The sequence below is a fragment of the Neofelis nebulosa genome, chromosome 3, assembly GCF_028018385.1.
Source record: "Neofelis nebulosa isolate mNeoNeb1 chromosome 3, mNeoNeb1.pri, whole genome shotgun sequence".
Classification (NCBI taxonomy): Eukaryota; Metazoa; Chordata; class Mammalia; order Carnivora; family Felidae; genus Neofelis; species Neofelis nebulosa.
Window position 1 is genome coordinate 27,092,196 of NC_080784.1, and position 25,657 is coordinate 27,117,852.

A 25,657-nucleotide genomic window follows, 5' to 3' on the forward strand; every position below is an offset into this window, starting at 1 on the left:
AAGACCGAACATTTGAAAACCTACAATAAAAACCTCTTAAACATTTTTGTTTCAACAGATCTTCTCACTTTGGACACTTCAATGTAGTTACGAGTAACTTTCTGAGCAGTAAGGAGGAGAGCCTTCTCTGTTCTTGTATTTTCTCAAGTTTTCTAGAGGGAAGCACGTATTCCTGTTGTGAGGAGAAATCTGTTCTTCTAAGCTGCTTTTTTTTTTAAATATTTTTTAACGTTTATTTATTTTTGAGAGAGAGAAAGACAGAGAATGAGCAGGGGAGGGGCAGTGAGAGAGGGAGACACAGAATGTGAGGCAGGCTCCAGGCTCTGAGCTGTCAGCACAGAGTCCGACGAGGGGCTCAGATTCATGAACCAAGAGATCTTGACTTGAGCCAAAGTCAGACACTTAACCGATTGAGCTACCCAGGCACCCCTAAGTTTTTTTTAATGTTTGTTTATTTGGGGTGGGTGAGGGGCAGACAGAAAGTGGCAGGGTGTGGGGGCGGGGGAGAGAAAGGGGGAGTCAATCCAAAGCAGGCTCCACGCTGTCAGCACAGAGCCCAACATGGGGCTCAAACTCACTAATGGTGAGATCATGATCTGAGCCAAAATTAAGAGTCTGACGCTTAACTGACTGAGCCACACAGGTTCCCCGAGGAGTCTGTTTTTTCTGAAGAAGGGTACACTACCTTCTCGTCGGTTCCATCTTCACAGTCTTCGTCACGGTCACATAGCCACTCTGCTGACACACACTCTCCACTCCTCCGGCACCTCACCTCCCCTGACGGGCACCGCGGAGGCAAAGCAACAGGACAGCCCTCTTCGTCGGAGTGGTCCAGGCAGTCTTGATTGCCATCACAGCGCAGAAAATTAGATATGCACTGGCCGCTCTTGCATCGAAATTCAGGTGTGCTGCATTTTGCATGAACTGGAAAATAGAACTTTAGGTAAGAACTCAGCCAGAGGTGGAAGCAGTTTGATGGCAAAAGAAATGGTCTGAAGACTCTTCAGTCTCCTGCTGTCACCTTGGGAACTAAACCCTGGCCCTCAAAGGTGGTTCGAGCAGTGTTAGGTCAGAAAAGGCCTACTAAGCTTGCCCGGAAAAATCCTGTCTTGGAGAACAAGGGCTAGAGGACAGGGATGGAGACATGTGGAAGGACACTGGGATAGGCTGGGGAGGAAGACTCTCCTGCAGGACCTTAATGTCATCCATGAAAAGAGAAAGTCTCTCACAACATCCAACATACCCTACATGTTCTGTTCATGGGCTCCATTCCTACAGACAGAAGTTGCTTGGTTCAAGAAAAAAGGTCAGATCCCAGGCAAAACCACAAATATGTATTGAAAAGTAAATGATACCTTGGGTTCTTCCTCCTAATGTTCTTCTCATACGCACGAATACAGTCATATCATCTGGCTACCCAGTCACCTCCACATTCAAATCCATCATGGTACCTCGACCAGCTCCCTCTTCTGCCCACTTCAATTTCTCCAAAATCTCTCTTCTACCCTATTCCCACAAAATGATCGAGGTCTTCGGAACAAGTCATTGGGAAGACTAAAAAGAAAGATCGTGTACCCCACAAAAAAGAGGGGAAAGTGGCAACACCTATAGATGAGGATAGCCCATCACATGAGAAGACCTAGGATCAAAATTACAATCTTCAAGGAGGGAGATTCTAGCTCAAGAAATGTGCTGTCAAGTAGACTGGTTTCCCACTAATGGGAATCTTGTCCCTCCAACTTGGAACCTTCCGTCCTAGTCTGTTCACTTTGTGGTAAGTACAGTCCATCTTTGTTATTTGCAGATTATTTGCACATTCGCCTGCTTGCCAAAATTTGTAACACCCTTCCTAAATCTGTGCTCCCACACTTTTTTGGTCATCTGAGGATACACATACACAGGGCACCTGGATGGTTCAGCCGGTTAGATGTCCGACTCTTGGTTTCGACTCAGGTCATGATCTCACGGTTTCACGGGCTCAAGACCAGCATCGGGCTCTGCACTGACAGCTCAGAGCCTGTCTGGGATTTTCTCTCTCCCTCTTCTTCGCCCCTCCCCCACTCACACAGTCTTTGTTTTTCTCAAAATAAATGAATAAACTTAAGAAAAAAAAGATGCACACATACAGCAGCAAAACATCTGTGTTGTCTAACGCACATTTCCAGTTGCGATCAAACAAGGCGGCGCTCTGCCTTCTTGTTTTGGTCCTTACACTGGAAACAAGTGTCCTTTCTGCAGTCTGTTTAGGGCCATACTTCCCACATTTTTGTATTTTTGGTGATTTTGCTGTTTAAATAGGCCCCCAAGTATAGTGCAGAAAGGCTGTCTAGCATTCATGAGTGCAAGAAGCCTTACAGAGAAAATATATGTATGAGATAAGCTTTGCTCAGGCATGAGTTAAAATGCTGTTGGCTCTGACTTCATTGTTAATGAGTCAACAATATATTATCAAGTGGTCTCTAAACAGCAATACTCCTAACACAAGGTTACACATGGATTGGTTGACAAAAATATTATCGCTATAGATTCTCTGAAACCTCACCCTGCATTTTTTTCTACGAGCAATGATGTGATACCTGCTTATTCAGTGTTTGTGGCAACTTTATAGAATATAACTATCACAGATAAGGAGAATCAACCGTAATGCATTTTCAAACACTCCAAGGGAGCCATATGGCACTTACTACATCCTTGTTCGTCTTTCCTGTCAGAACAGTCTGGGTTGCCATCACACAGCCAGCTCTTAGGGATACAGCGGGTCTTGTTGTCACAACGCAAAGAACAATCTTCAGTGGGCTCCCAGCAGTCCAGCTCATCGGACCCATCAGAGCACTGCTGAGCCCCGTCACAGTGGTACCTGCCCTCAATGCACTGGTTTCTGTTCAGACACTGGAAGACTCCTAAAATGGAAAGGACCGGAGGCTCTCATCATATACTCAGTCATACTGAAGACTTAAAATTAGATTAACTCGGGGTGCCTGGGTGGCTCAGTCGGTTAGGCGCCAGACTCTCAATTTCGGCTCCTATCATCATCTCACGGTTTACGGGTTCGAGCCGGGCATCAGTCTCTGCGCTGACAGCATGGAGCCTGCTTGCGGTTCTCTCTGTCCTTCTCTCTCTGCCCCTCCCTTGCTCTTGTTCTTTCTCTCTCTCAAAATAAGTAAACATTTCAAAAAATAAATAATATAAAATTAGATGAACTCCCCCTCATCCTGGAGTTTGCATCCTATTTGTGTGAGCTTTAGAGCTTATCTAATCCATGAGCAAGCTTTAGTAAAGTACTCAGGCCAATTATATTAACAAGCTGAACTAAGTTGTTCCATAAGCGCTCATATTGGTTTGGTTACTTTAAACACTTGTTGGGACACTCCAAATCTGTTACAAGTGGTCTATTTAGGTCACTTTATGGCTCAGCCTTTCTAAAGGCAAATCCTGGAACACTTATGCAAATATGAGGAAGCAAGGAAGCACCAGTTAAATTACAGCCAGTAGAACACTTGCCTTCAATGTGATAAAACGGATACTGGTAGAATCCACACTCTGACAGACTCTGACCTTTATTGATGACAATTTATCTAAGAAAGCAAAGCGTGATTAGAATATAAACATGGTACCTCATAGCACGTGCCCGGCCGGAGTGGCGTCATATGCCTGGCACAAAGGACTAGACAGGAGACCGTGACAAACCTGGTCTGTTGCAGAAGTGGGAACAGTTCCCTTCATCCGAGCCATCCTGACAGTCCCGTTTGCCATCGCAGAGGTACTCCTGAGAGACGCATTCCTCCCCGTTCTGACAGGGGACAGAGGATTGGGGGCAAAGCAGAGGGGGCGCCGGAAGAAGGGCGGGGGGGCCGTTTGTGGCTGCCCCTTCCAACTCAGGATCTAGAATAAACAGTTGCTTCAGGAAATCAGTCCCTAAGGTTTCAGCAACAGAGATGCGCTCCCATTGTCCCCCTCCTCCAAAACCACGTCACGGCGGGGTAGTGCCATTTCTCCACCTCATCGGGACAAGCAGGGAGATGGACTCAAAGCCTAGATCCTTAGATTAGATGCGCTGCATTGGCCCATCGTCTAATGGCTTCAAATTTTGGCCAACTGTTTTCTCCTTTCAGGCCTACCGACTTTTTTTCACTGCCTGATGCCATATGCTAGGAATAAAAAATCAAGTTTCAGCCAGACTTGTTCTGTCTGGCTCCCTGCTATAGCGTCTTGTGATCTGGGACAGGGAGCAGCATAATGTGGACACTCCCTTGTTGTGATGTTTCAGTTTCACTTCTAAAAGTTACCAGTTAGTACGTTCAACAACTAGCACAGCAACCCAACAGATCAGTTTGTAGGATAATCAAAGTTGGGTTTTTACCAAAATGTTAACCTTGTCTTGGCACACTTTATTCCCTAAGAGATAGGTTCCTATGCCTCATGTTTCTCAGCCTTGAAAATCAGGCTAAACCAACCAATGAATCAAAAGGTAAGGCAGTTCAGACAGAAGAGGGAGAGGAGAGATCTCTATGGAGTGGGCACATCGAGGACAGAATGCCTCTGCCCTCCTTGTTTCTACCCTTCCTTTGGACTTCTGGCCACTCTTTCTGACAAAGCCCCCTGAATCCTGTGACAGGATTTCTTCTTTTTCTGCCGCAAGATCCAGGATCAGATTTTTGGGCTCCAGGCCAAAGGCATAGGTGAAGAGAGAAAGGTAAGCCAGCCTTAAGCAGGGCAATCTGAACTACAGGTACAGCTTCAACAGCAGGAAAGAACCGCTTCTCCTGGTACCCACAGCCCCAGAGCAGCTTTGCACAGGATGCTCCGCAAGATGTTGCTGCCTGGAGGAAGGGGGTTCCTTGGTAAAACCTGTCCGGGAAAGTGGTTTAGAACAAATTAAATGGATCTCTTTACGGCCAGAGGTTTATTATGCATTTGCTCGGGGTCTTGGGTCATTTAGCAAATTTTAAGAAACGTGTCAGCTTCTTACTCTTCCAGGATAGGGAAGTTAGGAGAAGGCCTGCTGACCTGTGGGTCGGGACAACTGCCAATATAAGATTCCTCTGCAAACACACTGACAAGAGGCAGGTAAAGTGGATTTCAGAGAATGACCCCACACAGGAAGACTCGCCTGAAACCTGCTGATTCTCTGCCAGGATGATCATTTTCCTTACGTCTGGCTCTTTCGACACGGAGAAGGGCTCCGGCATCCTCCTGTTCCACAGCAGGAGAGCTCCTCTGCGCACGGTCACCAGGTAGGGCTCGTGGGCCGCTATAATGCCGTCACTCCAGGCCTTGTTCAAAGCGTATGTTCTATTCTTTAGGAGGCTCAGACTTTGCAACCCTAAGGAAGAGTCAAGTTCTTACAAGCTGACGGAGAACATGCAACCTGTGACGGCAGGGGCAAGGGGGGTCATGGGCACCACTCAACTGAGGTTCAATGACCCCAACTGAAAATAAGTCCAAGGAAAGTGTTCAAAGCTCCGGGAAAGTGAGATCTGCCACATGGAAGCATCAGGTGTGCTTTTACCGCCTCACATGAGGTCTGTGAACACACTCAGGCGCCAGCTGCTGGAGATGGCTTCTGGGTGAGAGGACCGTCAACAGCCACGAGGCAGAGGCCGTATCTGGTGTCAAGTGTAGCTGAAGCATCTCTGCTCCATTTGCAATGGAAGTTGGGTTCTGTTACTTCCACTCACGGGAACAGAAACAGATTCTGGACAAAAAGCTATTAAGCATATTAGCTCTGAAGCTTACTACCTTTCAAGTCAAGAATCCAGACTTACAAATGGAACCAAGTGTGAGGTAAGTGACATGGGTCCCAGCTTTGCCTACGAGAGTCAGAATCTGAGCCTGGGTCTAGCTAGTTCTAAAAATGGCCGGAATCCTTGTGCTGAGACAAGATTCTCCCGCCACCTCCCGTCCCAAGCTTCTTCCAACTGTGCTGCTTGGTGTTGCACTTACCTGACCCTTTGGTAGTCCAGAGGATGCTAGACGAGCCAAGGTCTAAGGCCATATGGGTGTCGGCCGTCCAGGTGCCCATCCAGACTTCCTGTCTGCTTTTGCCATCAAGGGTCATACTTTGCAAATGTTTCCCACTCTCTACCCAGTAGATCACCCTCTTTGGCCAGTTGAGAAGAAGATGCAGTATAATACTGCCTGTCCTGTAAAGGGTATGTGTGTCTGGGCCAGTAATGTTGGTCTTCTGAATAGCACTTCTGTCACAGGGCAGCCAGTACAAGTCCCCAGTGGATACATCCACATTTGCCGAGCAGACTGTAAGGAGGAGAAGGAACTTCCATTAGAAAGGACACTCAAATACACTCATGCATGGTCTTAAGTTTCGAGTTAAGGATGGACTCAACTGGAAACAATTAGGATGCAAAGACTGGTTCCTAACAAGCCTACATGGCTCATTCATCTGAGTCCCATCATACCTATCCTGGTATGGTATCCAAGGTGCTGGCACCTTGTCTGTAGCACCAGCTCATGTGACCCTTACAACCAGCTGCTAAGGGAGAGATTCACCACCTTTCAGGAGTTAGAGATCTACGTGGCAACGCTGACACTTGAATGCAGGTCTGCAACTTTGGATTCACATCCCTCTTCATCGGTTAAGTATGAAAATCAATCAATTACATGTCAAGTGCCTAGGACTGAGATTGCTGCGGGAAAGCAGAGACTAAAGGGAAACCACAATGGTGGTATCAAAGGTCATTCGTGGGATGGACACATAGGGAGGTGACCCACAGCCAGAAGACACAGACATGATAGGCACCAAGTATATGAAAGCCACAAAGCGTTCGCTTCTAAGCGTGACCGCTGGGCACGACCCTACGAAGCACTCCCTGCTCCCATTCCGTTCACCATAGCCGGACAATTGGTCCGGGTCTAAGCTACATAGTACCTACTACTGGGCTGCAGTATAGCATAAAAGTTAGCAGTGTCAGGCTAGCGAGTCAGATTGCCTTGTTTGAAACACGTTCCAAAGTAAGGTGCCCGTTAATTTTTGTGCCTCAGTTTCCACAAATGCATGGTAGGGACACTGCTTCTCTCAGTGTTGAGGATTAGAGTTAGTATGCATAAAGCTTAGGACAGTGTCCAGTATTTTATTATTTTTTTAAGGTATTTATTTTTGGGAGAGGGCAAGCAGGTGAGGGGCAGAGAGAGGAAGACAGAGGATCAGAAGCGGGCTCTGCACTGACAGGCTGACAGCAGCAAGCCAGATGTGGGGCTCGAACCGAAGAACAGTGAGATCATGACCTGAGTTGAAGTCAGACACTCAACCAACCGGACCACACAGGTGCCCCACTGTGTCGGGTATTTTCTAGCGCTGTGCCGGAGCTAGTTTGCACGAGCCTGTAACGGCCAGTTGTTAAATTCAGGGATGCTGCAAATTTGCTGTCCGGTAAGGTCATTACTGAAACTAAATTACATAAGCCTGCTTGTATTTGAAACAAAACTAAAACACTCAATCACTTATTTTCCCGCGTTTTGTTACTGCACACCTGCGTTAAGAGACATCACATTGGTAGCTTGAAATCTGGCAGCATGGGAGTATTTTCAAGCAGAGAAATTGGCAAACGCTGCACATCAGGGCTTTGTGTTAGGTTTTGTTTTCTAGTCCAGGGACTGACAAACAACGGCCCTTGGGCGGATTCCAGCCTGCAGTCTGTTTTCATAAAATTTGGTGGAGCACACCATGGTCATTCTACAGTACGTGTTTTCAGCTGGTTGGGCATTCTACTGTTGTATCTTTTCAGATACAACTGGCCTTTCAGAGGAAGAGGTTGAAAACCCCTGGTCCGGGCTGAAGTAGCGGAGAAAGATGCTAATATTGCAAATTAAACTTACATGTGTCACATCTACAGCCATTACCTTTTAAATACCACAAAAATTGGGAAGATATTTTTCTAGTCCTTGAAAACTATTATCCAATTCCACACATAAGTCCTTTGTGTCAATAAACTAATTCCAATTAGTCTCCATTGCTACACTTTTCACTTGTTTACAGAAACACGTAGCAAACAACACTGCAGTAGGACTATATTCACTCAACGATGGCATCGACATCTTTGCCAAATCAGATAGCAATCAAGCATTTATTCACAGTTGGATTGTGTTAAATCTTGATTGAATTGCAACTATAAACTGCTTTTTTTATTCTGAGTTCTTGAATCTGTAGCCACTCTGAAAATCGTGTGGCTATATGAAATTTACAGTAAAGAATGTCATCTATTTTATTATTTGTAAATAATGTCACATCCTTTATGCCAGCCAGTTTTATTAGAAACATATATAGTATATATATGAACATATCCCCCAACCTCCAGAAAGCTGGTTCTTAATATAATATCCGGTGGTGTGCTGGGATATATATAAGAACTCAATTGTTAGGACTCCTGGGTGGCTCAGTCAGTTAAGCGTCCAACTTTGGCTCTGGTCATGATCTCAAGGTTCGTGAGTACAAGCCCCACGTCAGGCTCTGTGCTGATAGTTCAGAGCCTGGAACCTGCTTCAGATGCTGTGTCTCCCTCTCTCTCTCCCCCTCCCTGCTCACCCACTGTCTCTCAAAAATGAATAAACATTAAAAAAATTTTTTAAAAAAAGAACTCAAATGTTAACTACCAGGAAGGTTGAGAAACAGACAAGGCATGGAACTGGGGCGTGATACCAGAATAGGGAAGCCAGTACCCACAGGCTTAACGTGTGTTAGTTTTTCCCACTTCCTGGGTGTTAGGGTAGGAGCATATCTTAATATTCCTCACGTTTTCTTTTCTTAAGTTTATTTCTTTATATTTAGAGGGGGGAAGGAGAGGGGGCAGAGAGAGAGAGAGAGAGAGAATATCCCAAGGAGGCTCTGTGCTGTCGGCACAGAGTCTGACGCAGGGCTCCCAGTCACAAACTGTGAGATCATGACCTGAGCCCAACTCAAGAGTTGGACACTGAACTGACTAAGCTACCCAGTCACCCTTATTCCTCATGTTTTCATGAGGAGAAGCTGGCATAGAATTGTCCCCATGTTCCTTAAGTCTCACTCCAGGAAAGAAGGGACTTAAGGTTGGCCAGTTAGCAAGAACAGACTGGCCACACCCGGTCCAGCTTCGCTCTTCTCTGTCGGGCTCTGACGTCTGCACAGGAGATGCGCTCTCTCTGGCATGAGTTTCAAGTGGTGCCGTGCAGATTCAAGGTTGAGTGTCCAGTTGCCAGGACCACGGAATGTTCTTTGAGTGATTCTACATAGGTTCTTAAAGACACACACTCTTTCCTGAAAGAGGATTTGAAGCCCTCCCATTTTTTTTATTAGCAATCTCAACTGTATTTACCAGCTTTGCTTCTCAGTAGGACAGGATTAACGCATTCAAGAGAAAATACTGATGTTAGTATACTTTGATGTGAGGATAAGCTGGAAGCTGGGTTGTGAGGCGTCCTGGAGGTAACCAGCCCTTTCCCTGCTGTGAATGGCCTGCCTGGCTTTGTCAAGCTTTCAGCCATCATACACGAAAAACATACCCCTGTTCTCCAGATACATGTGGGGTTTCCCTACGCCAAGCAATTCTGCAACACGAGAACGTCCTACAATTCAGGGGCGCTTGGGGGTGTCTCAGTCGGTTGAGTGTCCGACTCTTGGTTTCGGCTCAGGTCACGATCTCACAGTTTTGTGGAATCGGGTCCCGCATCGGGCTCTGTGCTGACAGTGTTGAGGAGCCTGCTTGAGATTCTCTTTCTCTCCCTCTCTCTCTGCCTCTCCCCCACCCACATTCTCTCAAAATATAAATAAACTTAAATTGTAGGACATTCTTAAAAAATGTTTTTAATTCAGTTCTGACACCATCTACCTGCAGTTGGCATCAGACCCCGCAGGGTAAGGGCTCCGTCCCAATACTGCCCCCACTTCTGATGCCAACCATAAGTACAGGTTGTCCCCGGACTCTGAGCCAATGGCCCTAAATCGGGGTTCCCACAACCCCCTCAAATTTGATCATTTGCCAAATGGCTCACAGAACTGAGGGAAACACACTTACTGGTTTAGCGCATACAGGATACAAATGAACAGCCAGGTGAAGAGATTCACAGGGCCACATCCAAAGGGCCCACAAGCAGGAGCTTCTGTTCCCATGGACCTGAGGTTTGCCTCCCTTCCGGCACACAGGTGGAGGCTTCATCACATAGACATGACTGAGCACCGATTCCATTTCCAGCCCCCCCTCCCCTCTCCGGAGAATGGGGAATAGGGCTGAGAGGTCTAAGCTTCTGGTCATGGCTTGGTCTTTCTGGTTAACAGCTTCCCAGGGTCAGTGATAAGGGTTTTAAAGTTTTTCTGGCCCTAAGTCGTGGAAATGGACCTTAAATTCAATTTTGCATTGTTGGCTCATTCAAGCCAAAGCTATTCCTCTCGCCCAGGAAACCCCAAAGGACCTAGGAGCTCTGTGTCAGAGCTATCACTCAGGAAGTTACAAAGCTCTGTGCCAGTAACCAGGGTCAGATATGTGTATTTCTTTCCTATTATTTCAGAGCCACCTACCCCAAGGACTCAGTATTCCACACGAGAACCCAGCTCAAGTGAAACTGCCAGTCTTCTAAAATTCCTTGATATAATCATTGTAACACTGAAACCTATTAGCTAAGATTAGCCAGTGGAGCAAAGGTGGCATTTTTAATTAAATGGGAAGAAATTTAAGGCCACAAGTTTCCTCAGACAGCCATCAGCTGTATTGCAAGATCACCGCCTGCTTCACTTTTTCCTGAAAGTTCTCCAGGGCAGGTACCGGAAGTTGCAAGGCACCAGGCACTGTGCTTACCCTCAGGACTCAGCAGAGTCCACTGCTCTGAAGGACATCCCGGGAGCACGTCTTTCAGGACAGCACTGCTTGTAGTAAAGCTTATTGTTGGTACTTACAGTACGCAGGGAACATCCGGAAATCAAATTACTCACCCTAGAGCTCTAGCCTCAGCTCCTTTTTATAAAGTAGATGTTTGCCGTTAGGCAGAGCACAGGGCACTAAGCTTGGGGTGTAGCACCCAGGAGTGGGAGAGAAGAGAAAGTATATATTACCATGGTAAGAAAATATCTTGCTAGTTCTCTCAGAAATCTGCATTGCAAATCACTTCTAAATTAGTGCAAGAAAAAAATCTGCATTGCAAAACTGAAGGATTTGAAGTCTATTTCTGTCCTACCCAAACTTAAGGCCAGGAAAATAGAATCTCAAAAAACTTACCACTGACCCCAGGATTTGCCAAATCATGGTAGCCTTTTAACAGCCTGCACAGCTCTCCTAAGCATAAGGGTAACTCTGATACTTCATATGTAAGTTAGTTTAAAACCATTCTTTTGGAGGTGCCTGGGTGGCTCAGTTGGTTGAGCGTCGACTTGCTCAGGTCATGATCTCACGGTTCGTGGGTTCGAGCCCCGCGTCGGGCTCTGTGCTGACAGCTCAGAGACTGGAGGCTGCTTCAGATTCTGTGTCTCCCTCTCTCTCTCTCTCTCTCTCTCTGCCCCTCCCCTGCTCTCACTCTGTCTCTCAAAAACAAACACTAAAAATAAAAAAAAATTCTTTGGCATTAAGATGGATTCAGATCAGGAATAGGTACCTTTTTTTTTTTTTTTTTTTTTTTTTTGGCTCTACTTAATTTTAGAGCCAGAAAATAAAGGGAAAAAGCCAAAATAGCCACCCAACTTACCTGTATGCTCTGTCCAAATCTCTCGCTTTTCTCCCGAATAGCCAGTTGAGAAGAACAGACGTCCCTGGGCATTTGTCCAGTAGATGAGATTTCTTTTCCAGTCAATATCCAGTAAATAGATGTTCCCAGGATGCTCTTGAACCAGGGTTCGCTCTATAGCAGTTCCCATAAAACCAACTTTCAACAAGTAGAGACGTTTGCCAGAAGAAAACACCACCTTTAACTCTACCAAGGGAAAGAGGAGATTTACTGTTTGGCCATTTGCTAGGTATGCCCAAATGCTCCCTTCTTGAGCAATCCCTCCAGCTGAGGTACACCTAGAAAGGGGTCTTACCAAGTTCGCTTCTGAGGCACACATACAACCCAAATGCCCTAGCTTTCTTAGAGAAGGGAGCCATTTGGGCAAATGAAGTGCTGATCAGCTTTCCCAAGGCACAAACCCTTTGGATTTTCTGCCGAAAGGTTCACACAGAAGCAGGAGGATTAGGGTTGGGGTGGTGCCCCATTTCATTCAGTAATGTCCTCGAATTATTGCTCGTGGCACTCAAGTCTCAGTAGAAAGAATTTTAAATTCAATTGCCCACTTAAAGAAAAGTTACTTGGGAACTTAACTGGATATATAATGTTCAGGGTATGATTTAAGCTCAAGTCCTGAGTCTGGCACAATAGTGTATTATATACACCATGAGTGCATTCAGTGGCTACCCCTGAGAATTGTGTTCTTTAAAGGTAGTTAGAACGTGAACATACTTATAGCATTTTTTTAAATTTTTTTTATTAGTTTTCTTTATTTTTGAGAGGCAGAGAGAGAGATCGCAAGTGGGGGAAGGGCAGGGAGAGAGGGAGACAGAGAATCTGAAGCAAGCTCCAGGCTCTGAGCTGTCAGCACAGAGCCCGATGCAGGGCCTGAACTCACGGACCATGAGATCATGACCTGGAGCTGAAGTCGGATGCTCAACCGATTGAGCCACCCAGGTGCCCCCACCATGTCTTCTTCTTAAAGCCTCAATGTTCTTTAGGAAAGAGTAACTTGGATAGAGGGGTTCAATGGAGCATGTAGCCTTAATATTTCAAAGACAAAAACAAGCAGGAAGACTTTACGTTAACAATATTGACATAGACTCTCTGCTCACAAACAGAAGCCAGAACATATGATAGTTATAAGACTATGAAGGATTACTTTTCTTATACAACTTAAATTTTCTGGTAAAACTGAGTGGTGTAAACTATGTTTTTCTAGTTTAAAAATCAATCAAACCCAAATATCCACAGATTGATGAATGGATAAACCAAATGTAGTACAGATAAAATGGATTGTTATCCAGCCTTAAAAAGAAATTCTGGGGGCACCTGGGTGGCTAAGCGTCCGACTTCAGTTCGGGTCATGATCTCGTGGCTCGTGAGTTCGAGCCCTGCATCAGGCTTTGTGCTAACAGCTCCGAGCCTGGAGCCCGCTTGGGATTTTGTGTCTCCCTCTCTCACGCTCTCTCTCTCTCTCTCTCTCTCTCTCTCTGCCCCTACCCTGCTCATGCTTTCTCCTTCAAAAATAAACAAACACTAAAAAAAATTTTTTTTTAAATTCTAACACCTATTACAACATGTATGAACCTCAAAGGTATTATGCTAAGTGAAATAAGCCAGCAATTAAAGGGAAAATACTGTATGATTCCACTTAATGAGGTTCCTCAAATAGTCAAATTCATACGGACCGAAGGTAGAATGGTTGTCCAGGGGCAGGCAGAGGAGGAGAGGAAGGGGGAGTTATTGTTAAATGGGTACAAAATTTCAGTGTAGGAAGATGAAAACGTTCTGGAGATGGATGGTAGTGATGGCTGCAGAAAAATATGAACGTACCTAATGCTACTGAACTGTACACTTAGAAGTGGTTAAAATAGGAAGTTCTAGGTTATGGACTTTTAACACAACTTAAAAAACTAATCAAGATCTTTGAGAGCGAAACTTAACCAAAGTAAGGTTGTCAGTGCAAAAGTGATTGATCCCACAATGGAAGCCACGTTATTTCCAGGCCTACCATGGAATGTGACTCCCAGAGCCAAACCCATTTCACCCAGCATACTTACCACTACATGTACCAGAAGGTAAAAGAAACATTCCCTCTGGACAAACACACTTATAGCCCTTGGGATGGATGGGGGACAGGAGACATAAGTGGCTACAAGAGCCTGGAGCACATTCTGGGTATCTGCCTGTTGTAAAAGAGAAATAGATTGGATACAATTTCAGAATTCTCCATATACTAGTTCAAAACTGAAGACTCAAGGGGAATTAAATTAGTTTTGCCTTAAGAGGAATCCCAGTATCCTTGTTTCCTTCTAGGTTAGGCATGCTGACCTTTAAACTCCCACAATATCCTTTCAGATACTGGCAATTACTTATCCATGTTAAGCTCAAGCCAATAGAGCTTCAACCACCAGCATCTTCTCCCCCCAGAGTTAAGGCAAAATGCTGCCTAGTTTGCTTATAGGAAGACTCCTTTAGAAGTAAATAGTAGTCTAAGTTCTCTACTTTGGTTAGTCTCTCTCAGACACAGTAAGAACCATTATCTGAGTTGAATCTGACATATAATTGCTGATTGACAAAAGTGTTTAACTCCTACTCTTCTATAAATGGGATACTGGGCTTTCTGCAACTTTCTATCAAGAGCATAAAACTTTAAGGTCAACGACAATTAACGTGTCTGTGAGTAAGCTATTGCAGCCCTTATGTGAATAGCTTATTACCCCGTTTCATATATTTCAGACTTCAAGAATCTGGTTACTACATTGGACTTGGACAAACCACAAGGTACATGCTTGGAAGGAGTTTCCCAGAAAAGGATTTTGTTCATTTTCTCTTATTTAGAAGTCCTATAGAATTCTGGAATAATACCCAGAACATTCTCACTGCCTAAAAAAGTAGCAAGTTCCAAGAGCAGACCAAGGTAGTAATTTAGGCCATTTCTGTTTAGTGTACATTCTGATGCATTAGCATTTCAAAAGCAAGTCCTTGACATACCCTTGGGCTGCTGGGATTTGTGCAGGACAGAGAAAGCAGATATGGAAGCATTCAGCAGCACCACTCTCTCTTTTGGGGTGTGGGGTGAAGTGCGAAACAGCCGTATTTTATTTGCCCAGAAGAAAGAGTTCTCAAATACAGCTAGTCCTATTGGATTGTCACCTTCCAAGAAGATCTCAGGAAAGGTGTGCCTCCCACTGCCGTCCACGTTTACCGTCTCTATGGACTAAAGGGTTAGAGTCATGAGAGCAGTGTACCGTTAGCAAGAGATGCCGAGGTCAGAGCACCTCTTTCATGCACACTGATTAACATCTTCATGAGCTATCAACTTGACAGAGACGAAATCATCTTAGGATTCACGGAAGGTAACGCCAAACCCAGTGGTGCAACTGCATCTTGCACAAACCGGGTCACAGATAAGTTACAATAGTTACTTATGCAACACATTGTCTGCATCCAAACTTTGTGCCAAGTTCTTTCCCTACACTTTCCGATTGTCTTTTGAAGAAAAACATTTTAGCTGTTTTCAGAGAGGGCAACGGGAGCCCAAAGAGGTGCCATAAATTGCCAAAATCACAGCTGATGTGATAGGCTTAAAAATATGATTCCCCAGGGCACCTGGCTGGCTCTGTTGGTACAGCATGAAACTCTTGATCTCAGGATTGGGCCACACACTGGGTGTTGAGATTACTTTAAAAAAAAAAAAATTGACGTCTTTAAAAAAAAATGACTCCTAAGCCTATGCTTTTGGCCACCGTGTCATATTGGTCTGTCAGTTTGATGCTTCCAAAAAATGAGATTACACAAACTGTAATATTAAGACCTCGAAATAGGAATATAAGTAAGTATTGGAAAGCAGTGTGGAGGTTCCTCAGAAAATTAAAAATAGACCTACCCTATGACCCAGCAATAGCACTGCTAGGAATTTATCCAAGGGATACAGGAGTACTGATGCATAGGGGCACTTGTACCCCAATGTTTATAGCAGCACTCTCAACAATAGCCAAATTATGGAAAGAGCCTAAATGTCCATCAACTGATGAATGGATAAAGAAATTGTGGTTTATATACACAATGGAATACTACGTGGCAATGAGAAAAAATGAAATATGGCCTTTTGTAGCAACGTGGATGGAACTGGAGAGTGTGATGCTAAGTGAAATAAGCCATACAGAGAAAGACAGATACCATATGGTTTCACTCTTATGTGGATCCTGAGAAACGTAACAGAAACCCATGGGGGAGGGGAAGGGAAAAAAAAAAAAAAAAAAAAAGAGGTTAGAGTGGGAGAGAGCCAAAGCATAAGAGACTGTTAAAAACTGAGAACAAACTGAGGGTTGATGGGGGGTGGGAGGGAGGGCAGGGTGGGTGATGGGTATTGAGGAGGGCACCTTTTGGGATGAGCACTGGGTGTTGTATGGAAACCAATTTGACAGTAAATTTCATATATTAAAAAATAAATAAAAAAAAAAACAAAAAAAAAACAACAATAAACAAACAACCAAAAACAAAAAAAAAAAAAAAAAAAGGAATATAAGTAAGTACTAAGTACTTAACTATGTTATTTCAAGGAGGTGGTCTGCCATCTTAAAAGGTTTTACATCCTAGGCATGACACAGCATATGCCCTATACTACCAGTGCCAAGTTTGACTGTAGTATTTAAGAAAGTCACAATAGGGGCACCTGGGTGGCTCAGTTGGTTAAGTGACTCTTGATTTCAGCTCAGATCGTGATCTCACGGTCATGGGACCAAGCCCTGCATCAGACACCGCACTGAGCATGGAGCCTGCTTGAGATTCTCTCTCCGCCACTCTCTCTGCCCCTCCCCATTCCCTCTCTCTCTTTTCAATAAACCTAAGGAAAAAAAAAAAGGAAGTCACGCCAAGTCTCCCAACCTATGTTGATATCGTCAGACTCTACCTAAAGATACTGTGCAATCCTAGCTCGCTTCTCTCCGTTTTCACAGCCAGAAGTATTTCACAGTGTCGATGCAAGACCAAAGAGAACTTCGCAGTTACCCACAGTCATACCAAGACCCAGGTTTAACGGTTTATCTTCTCTCCCGGACCTATTTCCAGTACCTCTTTATAGTCACTGATCCAGTAGAGCCTGCCGGTCACGTGGTCGAGTGTCAGTCCTACAGGCTCCTCCATGTTTACAGCTGCGAGCACCTTCCTATCTGAGCCATCCATCCCTGCAGTCTCAATAGTTCTCATGCCTTTCTCACCACGATTTACCCAATACAAGGACCTGAGAAAAGTAAAAGGGGCAAGATGTTAACAGTCCCCTCCACTGAACAGCCAGGTCCCCTTAGCTCTCTTGTACAGGTCCCAGATCACCACACTGCTAAGAATGCAGGAGATTTCTGCCCTCAGACTCAACAGACTGAAAAGTTGGGCCTCATAACATTCGATTTAGGCTTTAAACTCGAGATTTTTTTTTTTTGGAGCAAATAGGTTGAAAAAGTTGAAGTGTTCTCTTATCAACTTAAACTTCTAAGATAACCAATGATTTGGGATATAGTCTCAAAGAAACACTACTTACTTCTTTGTGGGAAACACGATGAGCTGCTCTGGCACCAGATCCTTTTCCAAGATTTTGACGTAGCCTCTGCCATCACTTAAACCAGCACAGATGACCCTTGCGAAGCTGCTCGCCCAATACAACTGTCCCGTGAACCAGTCCAAAGAGACACTGTTCACCGTTTTAAGTTCTGGGGATACAGGAGACAGTGTTCTGTTCCCACAGATTTGGACCGAACTTGTCTACATGTTCTGATTTCAAGCTACACAATGAGGCAAATAGGACACAGGGAAGGAGGGCCAGAGATGTGCTATGTCCAATATGCAGTGTGCAGCAGGGAAAGAGAAAGATCTTAGCAGAAACATAACCAAGAAATCAAAGAGAATGCAACCTCAGTTTGGGGCACTATCTATTACAGAAGTCTCAGGTGCATTGTTAGGAACTGTACCTCTTAACCACTCGCAGAGGATTTCTGGGCACCCAGGACAATGCTAAGCACTTCTGCACATGTACCAACTCTGGTTTAACCCCCACACTTACCCAATGAAGCAAGTGCTATTCCCTTCATCTTACAGACAGTGGTTCAAAGGAGTTAGCAACTTGCTCAAAGTCTCTTACCTAGTAATAGAGTGGAGACAAACCTTGGCCTGAGCCCACATCCCCAAACTTTCTGGACTACTTAATAGTGACTTCATTCTCCAGTTGGACTCTACCAAAGCTCCCATGGAGCCAAATTAGATAGTCTTATCTCAAATCGGGACTGTACAAACTCTCATGATTCCCAAGGAAGTCACAGAAGATGTCCAGATGAGTAACACAGGCTGCTTATACTCTGTTGATGTGGCTTTAAGAAGCTATAGGGTTCTTCACGTCAAGAAATATACCTGGATAGAGAAGAACCGAGTTTGGCTTCCCAAGGACAAACACATTTAAGATTCCGTCCACCCAAAAGTACATGCTTCTCTCAAGATCATATGCAACGGAAGTAGGCCTCGATTTTATAGGTACAAGAGGTTCATAGATGCCTGTTCTTCGATCCAGGACACCAAGTTCTCGATCTGCTGCTATAAGAATTTTAACAGCATCATCTGTAATAGAATTGGAAAAGGAGTAGTGACACATTCCTTTGAAACTTTCTTTCATGCCATTCTCTTTAACCAAAGAAGCTGTCCCTGCTGAAATGCACTTACCCTGAAGTCTGGACTCAGGAGTGTCCAGAGGAGATCTAGGGGACCACCATAAGTCTTAATTCCTCCTCTAAACTCCAACACATTCAAACTAATCTTTGGAATCTCTTGGCCCATTTGATTTCAGATTCAGCCCTTCCCCCAACCCTAAACGGACGTCCTCTCTATGCCTCATACACAGAAGCCAAATAAATGAACTGTCCCATCCTTAAAGAAACACAGGCCCAGTTAAGATTTTATCAGTGGGGTCTCTGGAGCCCCTAGGTGTATAGCCTAGAGAATACGTCATTTTAAAGACACTTAATAGCAACTGAAACTCAAATTGGCCAAGGAATGTTGTCATAGCAGCTTCTTTATGGAAAGAATAAAGTCTTCTCTAATACTAGACCCTAAAGGGAATCAATCACCCATAGTATTTCTATCTATAATTACTGCTAAGGGCACAGCAAGAGCTAGGCTTTACTTAGGGTCTCAGAGCTCACCTGTAACTCGACAACTGGTACCATTGTAGAGCTGGTGACCTTGAATACATTCACAGGAGTAAGAGCCTGGTGTGTTGTGACACAGCTGGCCACAAGGACTGTAGGCCTTGGAGCACTCATCTAGATCTAATGAGAGACAGTTGTAAGTCAGAGATGACCAAGGAGCAATCCCTTGAGTATTTTTGTTCCTTTGAGCTACTTTTCAGACGCTCACTGGACACATATTATGTGGAAACCACTGCACTGGGTGCTGGGACAGACAGTCCCTGCCTCTGTTGAACTGCCATCCACATAAGTGTAATTCAGCAGAAACATCAATATAGAGACCCCAGAAGATGGATCTAGGTTGCCCTAACAACATTCTTGGGGGTATTGCTGATTCAGAATGAATGGTAAGATGTGGAAAAACAAAGACTTGTGCACTGCTGGTGGGAAAAATCAAATGGGCCGCCCCTGTGGAAAATAGTTGGATGGTTCCTCAAGTTAAACAGACTTGACCACATGATACAACGATTCCACTTCTGACATATACCCAAGAGTATTGAAAGCAGGGATTCAGACATCTGCACATCAATGTTTGTAGCATTGTCCACAATCGCCAAAAGGTAGAAACCGTGGAAGTGTCCATCAACAGATGGATAAACAAAATGAGACATATATACACAATGAAATATTATTTGGACTTAAGGTTTTGGGGGGCCTGGGTGGCTCAGTTAAGTGCCCGACTCTTGGTTTTAGCTCATGTCATGATCTCACCATTTGTGAGATCAGACCCCACATTGGGCTCCGCATGGACAGCACAGAGCCTGCTTGGGATTCTCTCTCTCCCCTACTCTCTCTCTCGCTCTCTACCCCTCCCCCACTCATGTTCGCTCTCAAAATAAACTTAAAAAAAAAAAAGATTCTGACACATGCTAGGACATGGATGAACCTTAACAACATGCTAAGTGAAATAAGCCAGACACACAAGGACATTTACCACATGATCATATTTAGATGCAGGACTAGAACAGGCCAATTCATAGAGACAGGAAGTCGATAGAGGTTTCCAGGGATTGGGGACAGAGTTATTATGTCACAGGTATGGAGAGTTGCTGTTGGGAGGATGACAAAGTTCTGGAGATGGACAGTGGTGATGTTTGCACATGCTGAGGCCACTGGAGTATACACTTAATGATTAAGTTGGTGTATTTTATATCATATCCATCATCCTGCAATAAAAACTTTGAAGATGAGCCAAATGAACGCTGACCTGCACAGCTCTGAGCGTCCGGCTGTAATTGCCACCCGGCTCCACACGAACACTGGACTCCCCAGTATGTGTCCCTGCACTGCCCCTCACAGCCCCCGTTGGCCAGAGAGCAGTTTTTACCTGGTAGAGACAGGGCAGCGGTCAGGACGGCTTAACACGGTACAGATCAAACATTTCATAAACCGTTGTGTTACAAACCCCCACACTGTGTAAGGGCCATATGACTGTTTTGACCCTGCTCCCTGACCTAGGAATGTGGAGGCTTTGGGAAAAGACCAGAAGACAGGGAAAGTTAGGAAACTTGGAGCAGGGGAAACGAATTTTTAGGTGGACAGTCCGGACAATTTCAAATGTTGGCATATTGTTCCGCCCACAGAGGAGCCAGCAATCTCTTCCTTAATTTCTCCAGAAATGTGGGTGGTCAGGACCCTTGCCTCAGGAAGCTTTATAGCAGTTTATTAATTTCAGTGAATTATCTACACAGGACCAGAAGCCTGTGCTTGGTCCCACTGTTTATGCTTTTACGATCTTACTTGTTCCTTTAGTAGAAAGCTGCTTTCACAGCCTTTAGCAGCACTAAAGAGGTTTCATTATACACATCTAATACCAGATTTGAGGAGGAAATAAGACAGATGACAAAGTGCCTGGGGTCAGGTGCCCCCTCTCCCTCCACAACAACTTGAATCAACAGTGATTTTTATAGTGAGAACTGCAAGGTATTAAAGTTTGAGAGGCGCCTGAATCGCTCAGTCGGTTAAGCGTCTGACTTCAGGTCACAATCTCACAGTTCATGAGTCTGAGCCCCACATCAGGTTCTCTGCTGTCAGTGTGGAGCCCGTTTTGATCCTCTGTCCCCCTCTCTTTGTCCCTGCCCCGCTCTTGCTCTTTCAAAAACAAGTAAACATTCAAAAAAAAAAAAAGTTTGAGTTGCTTCCCTCAGTAGTTTCCATCCTCACCAGGAAACAGTCTTCCTAAGTCTTTCTTCAGTTAAATCCTTAGAGAATTCACCATATGGTCCTGAACACACGATGTGCTTCTCAGTAGCAAAGTATGCGTTACTCCAGAATTTTAGGAGCCATGTGGTTTGGGGTATTTAGCTAGTCTATTTCCCTAAAGCCATAACAGGAGAACTCTCAAAGTTTCATGGCGCAAGTAACATTGGCTCAAACTCGGGAGACCAAAACCAAGGCTTGGAACCTGTCACCTGGGATGGAGCCGTCACTGAAGGATTAATAGGTGTTTTAGTCCACGCGTTCCCAGAGCGTAGACCCTTATGACTATCAAGCAGCACTGGCTTACTTGGTCCGATTCTCCCCACCCCTGCATCGGGCCAACCCAGCAACGGGGTCCTCACCGCATGTGGCGGGCTCATCGGTACCATTTGCACAGTCTGCTTCCCCGTCACACATCAGGGATTCCAGGATGCATTTCCCTTCGTCACACCTCACAGTGCCTTCTGGACAGGAAGCTGTGGAGGCAGGAAAGCATTCTTTTCTGACAGCACTTGGGGGAAGGGGTGATAGAAACACTTATTACAGTAAGGTGGCCGCAGTATTTCTAGAACCCAAAGCAAGTCTAGGTAGGGAAGGACGTTGTGTCATTTGAAGCAGGGTTTTCAGGGAACTGGGACTTAAGACTTGATAACAAGGATGTTATGCCACTTGGGCACTGGACTGAAAGAATATTGAATTTGAATTCAATTAGCATTAAGTAGTTCCAATTGAAATGGTGTTACAGTGAGTTAACACGCGCCCTAAAGGAAGACTCTTCTTAAGCCAGTTTAAACATTACAAAAATGTTAGAATCTGAATATATTCAATACTGCAGATTTAATCCTGGAAAGACTGAAGTAGGATTGGGATTTACTGAGAATTTGGAGTTTCTACCACATTGTTGGGGGCGGGGGAGGGTGTAGAGAAAAGGAACGTAATACTCATCAAGTGCTTCGTAAGGCAGGGCAGTGGGGGGGAATCCTCTTTTAATGAGAAATTTTCCTCTCCCGTCTTCACTACACCAGGACGGGAGGCACCTGTTAGGAGACTGCCTTCATAAGCCGGTGCTCGGGTGTTCTGTGCATTGACCACGTTGAGTAGTGGAAACATTCGAGGCAACGCTCAGAGCGTCCACCACAGAGCTATTATTTGAGCACTGCTTTAGGTTTCCATGGATAACTAAATCTCGGTTATTGCTAGGAAACATCCTGTTTTTAGATATAGGATGGAAGTCTCGGTCACAGGAATGAAACGCAGCTTGCAGAAAGCGGCCCACATAGTACAGCCTTCCCCTTTAAACGAAAGGCCAAGGCCGGGGGAGGTGGGCGGGGCGGGGGACTCACCACAGGCTTCCTCATCGGAGGAGTCACCGCAGTCATTGATGCCATTGCACTTCCAGCTATCCATGACACACACCTTGTTCCTGCACTGCCACTGCCCGGCCAGGCAACGGTTCGGGGAGCACGGTGCTTCGTCAAGCCCATCGCCGCAGTCCTTATGCACGTCACAGAGCTCCCAAGCATCACGACACCGAGAATTTCCCGGACACTGGATTTTTCGGCCAGGACATGCTGTTGGTATCTCTGTCAAAGGCAGGAGTGGGCTCAGGGGGGCAGCGCCCCTGAACTTGCTTGTTCATTCAGGTTTACTCAGGTATTTATGGTCTGCTTACAGACCATAGGTATTGCTCGTTTATTCAGGTATTTATGGTCTGCTCGTGGATTTGGTCTATGGAAAACCCAGAACTGAAAGGGATGGTAGCGATTAGCGGTGTGGCCCCAACTTTGTATACTCAAGTTCATCCCAGAGGAGTTTAAAAAGGCAACGGAGGCAAGAATCTTTTAGGTCATTTTGCAAAAATACAGAAGTGGATAAAACGTCCCCTATAATAACGGAGACCATATCTGGAGTGAGCCCGTGTGGCATAAGGCTGTTTAGTGACTTGTGTGTTACGCTCAATCCTGTGGAGGTTCCTCGATGCCGCAGACACAGAGAATACGTGTGAAGATACACGAAGTTGTACGTACCACAGTCAACCTCATCGGAGCCATCCAAGCAGTCTCCGGTACCGTCACAGAGCCAGCTAATAGAAATACATTTCCCGTCATCACACTGCCAGGCCTGAGGATGTCCACCGCATACTTCCTCTGCAGGCCAGGGGCGGTATTCGGGGGGCAGAAAGGAAGAGGTGTTTGTCAGGGCACACGCAGCTTTTAAATTTGGGTTTCATATTAAGTCTTGTCATTGGCAAAAGAATAATTAATTCCTGATTTTGCCACTGAGTCAATCCTGAACTTGCCTGTCCTTTTCAGGTTATCCTTAAGAACACATTGTACCCCGGCCTCAGGGGTAATCACCTAGCAGCCCAATAAAGCTTATGCTCCCCAACATGCTTCTAGAACACAGTTGTCTGGTAAAACCTGTTGTGACTACAGAAGAGTGTTTTGGACCTATGCTGCCCAAAATGGTAGTCACCAGTCTCCTGTAGCTGTGGAGCAGCTGTAACGTGACTTGTATGATAAAGGAACTGTATTTATTTAAATAAATTTAAATCTTCACATGTGGGGGACACCTGGGTGGCTCAGTTAGTTAAGCATCCGACTCTTGATTTTGGCTCAGGTCCTGATCTTGTAGTTTGTGAGTTCAAGCCCTGCATCGGGCTCCACACTGACAGTGTGGAACCTGCTTGGGATTCTCTCTCTCTCTCTCTCTCTCTCTCTCTCTCTCTCTCTTTCTCTCTCTCTCCCTCTCTCTCTCTCTCTCTCTCTCCCTTTTCCCCTACCACACTCACTCACTCTCTCATGCTCTCTCTCGCTCTCAAAATAAACTTTAAAAAAATCTTCATGTGTGGCTAATGGCCGCTGTAGTGGACAGTACAGTTTTACAAGTTCGCTTCTTCAAACCCCTTTGGTGTTTGAGACTATATCAAGAACTCAGACAACCTGGAGACTGTTAGTTTGGGGTTTAATTAGATCTTCAAATACTTCGAAGTATGCCTTTGGGCAAGTAGACCTGGAGAAGTGGGGTGAAGTATATGGGGGAGCAGAGCACAAGGCATTGATGCAAGTATGAAATGTAATTCTAACCTGCCCTATTACAGGTTTTCACACCAAAGGTTTCACATTAAATTAGTTACAGTAAGTGACCAGTCCAGGAATGTGCATGTGGGGTACAGAAAAGGAATACAGCGCTCTCCAAGTTCTTTGCGGGGTGCGGGGGAGTTCCTCTTTTAATGAGGAATTTTTTCCCTCCATATTTACCGCACAAGGATGAGAGGCATCTGTTAAGAGGCTCTCCTCATCTATAGGTGTTCAGGTGTCCCTTCTGGGGCTGGGAGTACTCTTAGCACAGAGCCGTTTGAGCTTTATTTCAGGAAGACATTTACCAAGTAGCTAACTTGGCTTCTATTGGTTTTGTAGTTTTCTTTATACTCAATTTGTAAAGATATCTTTTAGGTGAACAAAATCCCTAAGCAAAGCTGAACTAACTTACTGTGTATATTTACAAGTAATTGTGTGCGCTGAGGTCTGCCAAGGTTTCCTATACAGGAATCTGTATGATTGCAGTTTCAGGAACTGCCACATGCTTCAGCCAGAATTTAAGGCGAGAAGCCAGACTTTTGCTGGGTTTTCTATCCCAACCAGCCCTCCACACTCATTTTGATAATAATGCTACCAACACCTACATCCCTAGGCTTACCAACTGAAAGCCTGCAACAATCCAGAAGGCCCAACATTTCCGGATACCCCCTAAGAGGGAAAACCACCAAACCTGGCACCGTCAGCCAGGCAACAGCCCAAGGGCCCATCTAGGAGTCCAGACACGGGGAGGCCGCTCACCACACTGCTCATCAGTTCCGTCGGGGCACTCTCGCTCTCCGTTGCAGAGCCAGGCCACGGGAATGCACCTTTCCCCACAGGCAGCTTGCCTCGTCATGTTGCACCTCACTTGGTCTACGTTGGATGAAAAAAAGCAAATCCGTGAGAGTTCCTGGCTACGTTGGCTACAAGGGAGCACCTTTTCGTGGTAAGCTGCCGTCAAGAGGTCATTCAGAAGGCCTTCCGTCAACTCATACTCAGGAAGACAGTTGGGGGGATTCAGTATCATAAAATCGCATATGACTTCTGTAGTCGTTACTACATCGGAAATAGTTCTTCAGGTGGTATAAAGTTGGGGAACTGCCATCGCCTGTCCCCATTAGAATAAGGGGCTGGCGTGCGCTCTGCTCAAAGAGACACAGGCACTGCTTTCGCTCCGGTTCCGTCTTAAACAATCAGTATGAATAGTTGCACATTTAGAAGTCCAAGTTCAAAGATGGCACTCTAGTTTACTTTTAAGCATGTGCAGACACATCCGAAAATTAGATTAGCATTGCGGGTCCCTACATACTATCTTGATAAGAATGCCTCTCATAGGCTGGTTATAAGCATTTGTTAAGTCTTCAGTTATCTGCAGGAGATTGATTTACACTCTCAGTTTTGTTCAAGTTATGAACTTGTGTTTGTCAACCTTGAATGATTAATGGTCAAAAATCAGCCTGTTAT

The 25,657-nt window shown here is 45.1% G+C and overlaps 1 protein-coding gene across 1 annotated transcript in view; it reads right to left on the minus strand.

Annotated features, from left to right (window-relative positions):
- LOC131506483 (low-density lipoprotein receptor-related protein 2-like) overlaps positions 1-25,657 on the minus strand; it is a 44,852-nt gene that overhangs the window by 16,850 nt on the left and 2,345 nt on the right. Inside the window, exons 2-18 of the mRNA XM_058720149.1 lie at positions 24,953-25,066; positions 23,141-23,260; positions 22,457-22,696; positions 21,476-21,589; positions 20,122-20,241; positions 18,870-18,995; positions 18,085-18,288; positions 17,222-17,390; positions 16,759-16,927; positions 14,677-14,902; positions 13,743-13,868; positions 11,662-11,886; positions 5,944-6,255; positions 5,111-5,323; positions 3,688-3,882; positions 2,685-2,900; positions 686-924 (exon numbers count right to left, since the gene is read on the minus strand). Of these exons, the coding sequence (XP_058576132.1) occupies positions 686-924; positions 2,685-2,900; positions 3,688-3,882; positions 5,111-5,323; positions 5,944-6,255; positions 11,662-11,886; positions 13,743-13,868; positions 14,677-14,902; positions 16,759-16,927; positions 17,222-17,390; positions 18,085-18,288; positions 18,870-18,995; positions 20,122-20,241; positions 21,476-21,589; positions 22,457-22,696; positions 23,141-23,260; positions 24,953-25,066 (3,128 nt within the window). The remainder of the gene's footprint in view (positions 1-685; positions 925-2,684; positions 2,901-3,687; positions 3,883-5,110; positions 5,324-5,943; positions 6,256-11,661; positions 11,887-13,742; positions 13,869-14,676; positions 14,903-16,758; positions 16,928-17,221; positions 17,391-18,084; positions 18,289-18,869; positions 18,996-20,121; positions 20,242-21,475; positions 21,590-22,456; positions 22,697-23,140; positions 23,261-24,952; positions 25,067-25,657) is intronic.